At 42.0% G+C, this 10,160-nt stretch overlaps 1 protein-coding gene across 3 annotated transcripts in view; it reads left to right on the plus strand.

Annotated features, from left to right (window-relative positions):
* DNAJC27 (DnaJ heat shock protein family (Hsp40) member C27) overlaps positions 1 to 8,030 on the plus strand; it is a 39,474-nt gene extending 31,444 nt beyond the window's left edge. For 2 of the 3 annotated variants that reach the window (XM_027113681.1, XM_027113682.1), the window contains 2 exons: positions 265 to 425; positions 4,190 to 8,030. In XM_027113681.1, coding sequence (XP_026969482.1) covers positions 265 to 425; positions 4,190 to 4,322 — 294 coding nt within the window. In that variant the 3' untranslated portion in view covers positions 4,323 to 8,030. The remainder of the gene's footprint in view (positions 1 to 264; positions 426 to 4,189) is intronic. The other variant, XM_027113683.1, reaches the window with a different exon arrangement.
* Positions 8,031 to 10,160: the final 2,130 nt, after the last annotated feature.

A 10,160-nucleotide genomic window follows, 5' to 3' on the forward strand; every position in this document is an offset into this window, starting at 1 on the left:
GGATTATAAGCCATTGAAATTTTATTCCTTATCCTTACTGTGTGCTTAAATATATATATATATGTATATATATATATATATATATATATACACACACACATATATGTATGTATAGTATGAAAGAAAAAAATCTTCCAAAGTACATTTGCTTTATTGTGAATTTTAAGTTACTGGAATATATTAAAATTCTTTAAGTTGATGGTTAGAAGGAATTCCTATTTTCTCAAAATCAGTTCTCCTCTGGGATGTGTTTTCTTTTTGCAGACCTTTTATGTATCCATAGTTGATTTATGTGAAAACGGCGGGAAACGTCCTATCACAAATAGCAGTGCTAGTTTCACCAAAGAACAAGCAGACAGCATTCGCAGAATTCGAAATAGTAAAGATAGTTGGGACATGTTGGGAGTCAAACCTGGGGCCTCAAGGTAAGCAGTGCTCTCAGATATTAGTGCTGCCTTCTGTTATAGAAAAAGACTCAATCATCGGAATTATAGTGCGATATCTTCTTGTAATTGGCTAGAAATATGAAGATGTGTGGAAATATCTTAGATTACTTAATAATGCTCCTTCACTGAATTAAGTGAATACCAAAGGGAGAAAACAGAGGGCACAACTGCTTAATGTGGGAACTATGTGGTTTGTATATTATATAAGTACCTTCTGAAATTATATGCTCTGCTTTTGTTGACTAAGAGCCTTGAAGCTAATGTAACCTCAAAAGAAAAAAAAAAAAGAGAATTCTTAAATCATAGAATTTTAGAGAAGGAAAGAATGTTAGCAATCAACCTGTCCAAACATTTCTTTTCATAGGTGGGAAAACTGGGACTCAGTGAGACTAAAAACAGAGTCAAGGACCTCAGGAGTTACTGGTAGAATTGGTTCTTGACCCTGAGCACTGTGTGTCTGCCTGTCTCTGTTTCTTTCTATCTCTGTCAAAAATCCTGCTAGTTCCTCGTCTGTGTGTGTTGATATTAAATTATTTTATTTTATCCAAAATAATTATTTGGGGGCTTCCCTGCTGGCGCAGTGGTTGAGAGTCCGCCTGCTGATGCAGGGGACACGGGTTCGTGCCCCGGCCCGGGAAGATCCCATATGCCACGGAGCGGCTAGGCCCGTGAGCCATGGCCGCTGAGCCTGCACGTCCGGAGCCTGTGCTCCGCAACGGGAGAGGCCACAACAGTGAGAGGGCTGTGTAAAAAAACAAAAAACAAAAAACAAAATAATTATTTGGGAGAAAAGGAAATACAATCACTACTCTTTGTGAAAGAATAAATCATTATCCAGCATGATTATATAACTTTTCCCCCCAGTTTTATTGAAATATAAATGATATACAGTACTGTATGAGTTTAAGGTGTACAGCATAATGATTTGACTTACATATATTGTGAAATGATGACCACAGTAAGTTTAATTAACATCTGCCATCTCATATCGATACCAAAAAAAATGTTTTTTCCTTGTGATTAGAACTCTTGGAATCTACTCTCTTAACAACTTTCAATTGTTATATAACTTTTAATGCTATAATAATACTGTTACTATACGTATTATTAGAGTTCTCAGACCTTTTTATTTTGCACTATAGCTTTCCTCCCCTTTCTACTTTTTCACCTTGATTCCCACAAAAGAAAAAGTAGCTCTTGAGATCGCCTTGTCAGCGTCAACAGCATTAAGTATCTCCTCCATTTTGGTCTCATAGCATATCTTTGAGTCCAGAAGGAAAGAGGGGAGGGGAAAAGGGAGACAGTTATTGGTCTCCCTGGACTTGCCAGGCATTACTGAGGAGCTGTTAAACACCTGAAGGAATTCAGATGACCTCAGAGCACAAAATTAATTGGTGGCTTTTAAATGTCTTTTTAGACTTCCATAGTCACATCTTAAATTCTTCCATTTCATCTCCAAGGGATATTGGCTCTATAACTAAGAAACTATTACTTACTAATTAACTTAGAACAATAATCATTAGGAAAAAAGAAACTTTTGGTTTCTTACTTATTCATTGTGGTTAACTGGAATCTCCCAAAATGTACAGGACCTCCATAATTTCCATATCCTTAACCAATATAACATGTTCTTTTCTTACCTTTGTTCCTCTGGGTCTATCAAACTAATTTGTATGGCATGAGCACGTTTGGGCAAAACCTAAAAACATTTATTTTATTTTATCTTTTAAATACACCTTTATTTTATTTTTTGGCCATGCCGTGCGGCATGCGGGATCTTAGTTCCCCGGCCAGGGATCGAACCTGTGCCCCCTGCAATGAAAGCATGGAGTCTTAACCACTAGACTGCCAGGGAATTCCCTAAAAACATTTTTTTAAGTTATAGAGAGTTTTAATGTTTGTTCAGTGCTATGTTTACTATTCTTGAATTTTAAGAAAAATCTTCAGTAGAATTAATATATTTTTTACACACCTGTCTCAGTCTTGTTTCTCTAAAATTTTCCTTGAAAGTTTCTCCTGCTATCCAGAATTCTTGAAAGGTATCAGGCCTAACCACTAACCCCATATGGACATGTTTCCTCGGGCACCAGAGTGGCTAGAGGGGCCCAACCCAAGACTCACTCATGGGAAAGAGAGAGGATGCTGTTACTGCCTCAAGGACAGAGAGTCTTTTAGGAAGAATGTGATTCTTATTAGCTAATATCGAAATTATCTATGTAGAAAAGCTACATGCAAGGTAAAACAAGAACATTCAGAAGGACTCCCCTAAGATCAGAAAGCAGAAAAAGCCTTAGAACGTATGCCTACGACATGGACAGCTGTTAACATAGCCCTATGACCTCAGTCTCCCCAAGCTGACACGTAAGATATCACATATAATATGTAACATTCAAGTAGAAAAACATACAATGCAAAGTGAGTATACAAACAAACATGATCAGATATCACATCCAAGATATCAAAGACCATCTCCCTGATTTGAAGAGCCAGACTAGAAGTCCTTCTGATAAAGAATAAAGGAGATTTGGGGAAGCACCAAATCCAGGCTTATAAGTTAACAAGAACCTTGAATTACAAAAGGAATTCAAAAGGGAAGTGGGAAATAAAACCATCTGGTAGAGACAGAGCCAGACTCTGACCAGGGGAGTGGCTGGGCACTTGAAAGCCTCTCAGAGGCCTGACACCTGAGGATATGAAGAGCGGGGAGAATTGCAGGGCCCGGTGGTCTCCAGCCCCCACCCCAGCAGTCCCTGCTCCTTAGAGGTTTCTCCTGGGGCTTCCTGGTCTTTGGTGAAACACTGATTGTACTGCTCCTTTCCTCTCTAGATAACGTTACATTCTCTCTTGTTTCTTCTTTGGTCTCAGAGAGCTCACTGGAACTCTCAGGTACCCCTTTCCGGTGGCTCTTTCTTGGTCAGCGGTGCCACCATCCTCCCCGAGGCCTTAGAGTCCCCATGACCCTGGAACTCATTTCAGCCCTTTTTCTCATGTCTTCTCCACCCCTATACCCAGCTCATCATCTGCTTCTGCCAGGACTTTGTTTCTGTTATCTCTTTTGCCTTCCCTTGTTGGCTTCCACAAACACCTTAATCTAAAGCCTTGTATTCATGCTTGGGTTATTGTAACAACCTCCTACCTGTCTCCTAACTTCCAAAAACAGCTTTCCCAGCACCATTTTGTCATGAAACACCTACTGTTAAAAATCCAACTTTTTTGTTGTTTTGCCTTCAAGGCCCTTCACTTACTGACCCCTGCTCCCTGGCCAACTTTGTTTCTTGTTACTTCCCAGTGCAGTTTCCTTCTGGAACTGCATGCGGGCTCCGGCTCCCTTCCTGGCCTCTGCCGGTTCTCTCCCTGCTGCTCTGTATTCCCCACCACTGTGTCAATCCCTGAACCCAACCTTCTTCCAGAACCCTCCTCCAGGGGGCCTGCCCTGATGGTCCCTGTCCTCATTGCTTCCGTCGGCAAATGCCGAGTGCCTGTGAAGTGCCGAGTACTGTTTTCATCTGATCATGTTTGTTTGTATACTCACTTGGCATTGTATATTTTTCTACTTGAATGTTACATATTATTTGTGCATTGTTTGTTTCCTAGTCCTTTAGTCCCGCCTTTGAGAAAGGGTAACATTTATTTGGGATATGCTTACTGTAAGAGATATTATGATATCCAAACAGCTAAAATGCAGTGGGTGGAGGGTGGGGGCTGACCTCGATACTGACATAGAGCTTTGCTTTTCCTCGTAGAGATGAAGTCAATAAAGCATATCGGAAACTTGCTGTGCTGCTTCACCCTGACAAGTGTGTAGCACCTGGTAGTGAAGATGCCTTCAAAGCCGTTGTGAATGCCCGAACAGCCCTCCTGAAAAACATCAAATAGAAAGTAGAAAAAAAAAGACAAGTGTGGGCCTCGAGTCCAAACAGACTTTCCCTAGAGGTGAAGTAGCCAACATGGGTTTTTCCTCCACAAAATCTTACAGCTCTTTTCACTCATGTGCTGTCATTTGTAAATCAGTAATTCGGGTGCCTGTTACCATGCCATAGACATTTTGCAGAGATGAAGTGAAGAGAACCAAGCGCCACTCATACACTACCATTCATTTCCTACTTCTGAATGATGTAAGAGTTTTTTCTCATGAGTTTGTTAGCTCTGTCAGTGTAGCATCCCTTAGGCAGTTTGCTCAGGAAAGTCCATGAGGTTTCTGGAAGGAGGATAGGAGGATCCTTTCACCTTTTCTTTTTAAAAAAATTCATCATCAGAGAAGAAAACAAAAATGGAAGCAGACATAGCAGAATCCCTGAACGTGTGGTGACCTCACAAGCAAGTTGCCCCTTTTCCAGTGAGTTTCTTAGGTAGTATTTTAAGCATCAATCTATAGCTAATGAACTCTTGGCGGCCCTTTGGAAGTGAAACGAGGTGATACATTCTGAACTGAGCAGCCCTTTCGTGACGTTTACTGTTCCCCTTCTCCAGCCACCAGGGGGAGAGACCAGCCAGTCCTAAGAGAGCAAAGACAGTGACGGCGGCCGCAAGTTCTGGTACACTGGCTGCTGCTAGTCCTGCCCCTGAATCTGAGGCCTCTCCCTGGCCGTGGAAGTGGGTGCTGGTAGCTCTAGGGAGCATCATCGCCTAGGAATCAGGAGTCAGACTCCAAGACAGTAGTGCCTGCAGGTCACACTAGATTGAGCACACATGCCTAGAGGGCACGGCTGGCCTGGCTCGGGCATGTTTGATGCCCTAGGAGAGCCTCCATATGAGGCTTGTGCCTTCTTTGTTTCTACTTTACGTTCTGCATCACAGCAGGTGGGAAAGGCAGGGGTGCCGGGCCTCCTCTTCACTTCCTCATCAGTGTTAGTTCCCTCTCTCTTCCCTCTTCTCTTCCTGTCCACATCTGCCGCCATTTCTCTTTTCTTGAATCCGTGCCTTCCGGCTCTTGACTCCTCCATCCTCCTGTGCAGCCTTCACCTGGGCCTGGCTGACCAGAGACACGTACGGATCCTTCAGGTGGTGGACAGAGAGATCTTAAGGCCTGTGTGAGAAGAACCTCTGTTACTTTTGCTTGGGTTACAAATTTCTGATTAGTAATATTTTTAAGCTACAGATTATGAAAATTAATTTCACATAGAGAAATACATTCTCCTGCTGTAATATCTTCCTCAGTATCCAAGGGATGGATGAAGGTCAAGTGTGAGGACCAGCCTTTCTTCCAGAGCTTACAGAGCCAGTGCCACTGCTTGGCTCGTCACACCATCACTCTCACGTTACTCAGATTTTTAGCTGTGACCAGGCTGCACTAATAGGGGCTTTAAAGTATATAAAACACTACTGTCTGTGAATTTTAAACAGCTATTCCTATTGGTCGCCAAGGAGCATTCACCTTACCCCGGAGAAGAAAAGCCGCTCCCGTTTAATTCAAGCCCACTGCAGCCTTCTGGGCTCTTCCCTGCTCCAGAGCAGCTTTGCTTCATGTGGCTGCCCTTGCGCTGCACTGAGCTGGTCGTCAGGAAACCAGAGCATTGTTTTCTAGTATGAATTTTCATCTCGGTGATATTGAATGCTTTTTTTTTTCTATAAGTTGAGATACGAGTATGATTTCTTACGGGGTTTAGCTCTGGGCCTGTAGAACTCCAGCCCAAAGTTCTTCGGGGCCTAAATCTTGCTTAAGGCCTTCATCATGCCTAAAGTAATTAAACATAGATCTGTTCTTACAGCAGGACTTAGGAGGGTCATGTTTATGAGGGACTGTGCATGGTGGTGTCAGCCCAAATTGACATGACAGGTCACTGAGTATGTGGCCCTGGGTAAAACCTGGTGCCAGTTTTCATCACTGTTATCAAACACTAGATTGGTCGCCTTATTCAACTACATGGTGCAGATGAGCAATTACAGCAGAGAGAGTTCTTTAGTGCTTCCATTCATATCCTTATATAATGAGTGACTTGTTGAAATTTAGCCTGATCTTGATTCGTAGGTCTTGAGACTCAGTTCCCAGCACCTTGATGATTAATGTTAAGGATGGCCATGTACTACTTCATTTATGTAAAAGAAAGTTAAGCTTCAGGGTCCTAGAATTTTTCTGATTTCCATAATCCTTGAGTAGAATATCAAGAAGTAATGAAGCCTGATCTGCAATGAAAAGTAACTTCATACAAAATTTTACAGACCTCTGTGCATTAATTTAAATTCTTGGTGCAAATATGTACTTTGTAGTTCAACCTTATTAAAATTCTTCAGCCAGTTAGGATTGCACAAGACATCAGTGAGAGTAATAACTAGCAGAATAATTTCAATGGCTAGAAAAATTTTTATAGAAAGTCATGTTTTTCGAAAAAGAATAAAAAGTTCGAACAGCTATTATTCAAGAAAAGCCATTTCTTCTGCATCTGAGTCACCAAAAATGAACACTTATAAAACTTGTTAGAAATACCTGCAGGCTTTTGAAATTAATTGTCCAACCTACCTAAGAACTTTAAAATATACCCTCCTTTTGTTCCTCTGTTCCTCTTTCCTGCCTCCTTTTGAATTGATATTCTCAACTGTCAACATTTCTTTTACTTCAGCATTGTCATTTTATTTCTTCACATAAATGTGTGCCCAGTAAAGTCCAGACTTGGGGGTATTGTGGTGCTACCCAAGATAAATTGCTATAACTCTGTAGATTGCACTCTCATCTTTAAGGCTCACATTTACCTCAGGAAACTCACTCTAGTATAGTTTTTTTTGCAATGAATTCTCAACTGGTAAATATTTCTTTATACAGATAAACTAGTACATAATTCACTGTTCGCTAAATGAGCCACAGATAAGGCAGCTAAATTTCTGAAAGAAAGCCAGAGTAAGTGGGCAGCCCCTGTAAGCTCTGAATCAGTAATGAGGTAGCTGTTTCTCATAGAACAATGACAGAATCTCGAGGGGGAGGGAGGTATTTCGGTCTCAAGTTCGAAAGGGTAGGGCCGTGCGCACATTGACTTTGACAGGAACAGTGCCTGTCCTATAAGCAATTTCAGTGGGCCCTGGGATGTCACTCTCTCTCCACCACACTCCATGTAGCTCACTCTGAGTCTGCCAGCGTTTTTGTAAAGCTTTTGCAGAGGAATTTAGCCGTGAAATACAGCTAACCACCTTCCATTGCAAGTTTTGCAAAGTGAAGAGGGGTTCATATTTCTCATGATTGGCACTTAGCACAATTGTAAGAGACAGTTAATACTGTTTATACGTTGGTTTTTCCATTAAGCATTTCTAGAGAAGACGAAAGCTTAAACTTGTGGTGTGGGTAAGTTAGATTATGTCTGACAAGCAGTGCAATAGGAAGCCGTGCAATAAAGGCCATGTTGGTGAAATGACTCGCTGGAAAGTTGTACAGTTTGGGTGAGCTTCCTGCATCAGTGGCCTGCAGGGTGGTCTGCTCTTGGGCCGGGAATGCACAGTCTCTAAAGAAACCCTTTGCTCTTACGAAGTAATTGACATACTTGCTTTCTGTTGAACTAACGGAAAATGTTAAATCTAACAGCTGTTCATGTCTTGTATAGAGAGTGTCATATGTATTTAAGTTGTGTATTTTTATAAAGTAAAGGCAAATGCCAAACACCGGTCTGTGGGCTGCACTTATTTGTTGAGATACTGGTCCTTAATGTAGAACATGCTAGTCTAGAAGCCAATCCAGTTCCTTACCAACTGAGATCATAGATAAGACATCTTGCTTTAGTTGACAGTGGGTAAAGTGGAGGAAATTTTATTCACTGGTCCCTCAGGCTAACCTTAATTAAATTGTGATGAAAGTGTTTTGATCTCTTAAAGAAAGATACTAATATTATGTGTGCCTTTTTAATTCAAATGAAACTATTGTTATCTCATTTTAATAATGCAGATCTTGGCTGAATAGCTTAATAATTCAGCTAACTAGTCCCTGGACAACAAGAATCCTTAAGTAACAGACTATTGTGAACCCAAATTTGAAAGTGAAAGCCTTGTAGGGCCAACCCACAGAAGGCGGTCTATCTCTGAAGACTTCAAACAAGAGCTTTAATTTTCATTATGAATGACATTCGTTATCACCTGAGAATGCCCACCACTCTTGGGGAACTGCTCTACCCTCTCCATACTGCTAACGTGTTCTAAAGGGGAGCTGCCAAATCCTCCTATGACCCGCCCTCCTCCCTGGTCACAGAGATTGGCCCAAGAGATGGGAATGTCACCCAAGCTGAACCAATTGGCATCCCTCCCTAGGATCTTTCTAATTGGATCTAGGAAAACAAACTTCTTCTCAGGAGAGGAAGATAGGAGGAGTCCTGCTGATGCTGGCAACCTTGATTCCAACCTCATAGAAAAAATTTGAGAGAATGAAACAGACATTCAGAAAGAGTCAGAGTCCTGATGGCTAAGACTTTCCTTCTAGGCCCCTGAGATCCCCTGAACTGGTTGTTCTTCAAGCCCATCAGCCACCCCAGAATCCTTCTAATAAATCTCCACTCCTCTCTTTTCTGCTTAGGTTTCCTGGAGTTTGTTTTCTGTTACTTGCAACTAAAAGAATATTAGAAAGTAATAGACATTAAGGATCATGAGCAGGGATGAGAAAGCTATGGTCTGTAGACTGGTACAGTACTTGATAAGTATATTATGACATGTTATATATTAAAATATATCCAAGTACTTGGTGTTTTCAACTAAAGTCTTGGGCTATGTTTTTTTTTTTTTAATTTATTTATTTGTGGCTGTGTTGGGTCTTCGTTGCTGCGCGTGGGCTTTCTCTAGTTGCGGCGAGTGGGGGCTACTCTTTGTTGCGGTGCGTGGGCTTCTCATCGAGGTGGCTTCTCTCGTGGTGGAGCACGGGCTTCAGTAGTTGCGGCACATGGGCTCAGTAGTTGTGGCTCACGGGCTCTAGAGCACAGGCTCAGAAGTTGTGGCACACGGACTTAGTTGCTCCGCAGCATGTGGGATCTTCCCAGACCAGGGATTGAACCCGTGTCCCCTGCGTTGGCAGGCGGATTCTCAACCACTGTGCCACCAGGGAGGCCCTTGGGCTATGTTTTAAACCAATAATAACCAATTGTAAACTGAGAAGAAAAATTAGGTTTATTCATTTTGTTTCAGAATAAATTTAAGATGCACAATTTTATCTAGCTTTTTTGTTTCCATTTGACCCATTGTCTATCAGGGGCACTTCTAATATCTTAAATTTCTTTTTTTTAAAAAAATTAGTTAATTAATTAATTAATTTATTTTTGACTACGTTGGGTCTTCATTGCTGCACGTGGGCTTTCTCTAGTTGCAGCGAGCGGGGGCTACTCTTCATTGCGGTGGCTTCTTTTGTTGCGGAGCATGCGCTCTAGGCACGAGGGCTTCAGTAGTTGTGGCATGTGGGCTTGGTAGTTGTGGCATGAGGGCTCAGTAGTTGTGGCTCGCGGGCTGTAGAGTGCAGGCTTAGTAGTTGTGGCGCACAGGCTTAGCTGCTCCAGGGCATGTGGGATCTTCCTGGACCAGGGCTCAAACCCGTGTCCCCTGCGTTGGCAGGTGGATTCCTAACCCCTGCACCAGCAGGTAAGTCCCATAATATCTTAAATTTCCAATCAAACTTTGTTGTTAAAATATTCATTCACCATGCATTTATTGAGTACCTACTATGTGCCAGGCTCTGTTCTAGGCACTGGAGATGTAACAGAGCACAGAACCAACAAAAGTCCCTGCCCTGTGGAGCTTACATTCTTGTCATTGTTGTTT

This window comes from Aethalodelphis obliquidens, unplaced genomic scaffold (genome assembly GCF_003676395.1).
Source record: "Aethalodelphis obliquidens isolate GAN/ISIS:26980383/991018 unplaced genomic scaffold, ASM367639v1 scaffold12, whole genome shotgun sequence".
Classification (NCBI taxonomy): domain Eukaryota; kingdom Metazoa; phylum Chordata; class Mammalia; order Artiodactyla; family Delphinidae; genus Aethalodelphis; species Aethalodelphis obliquidens.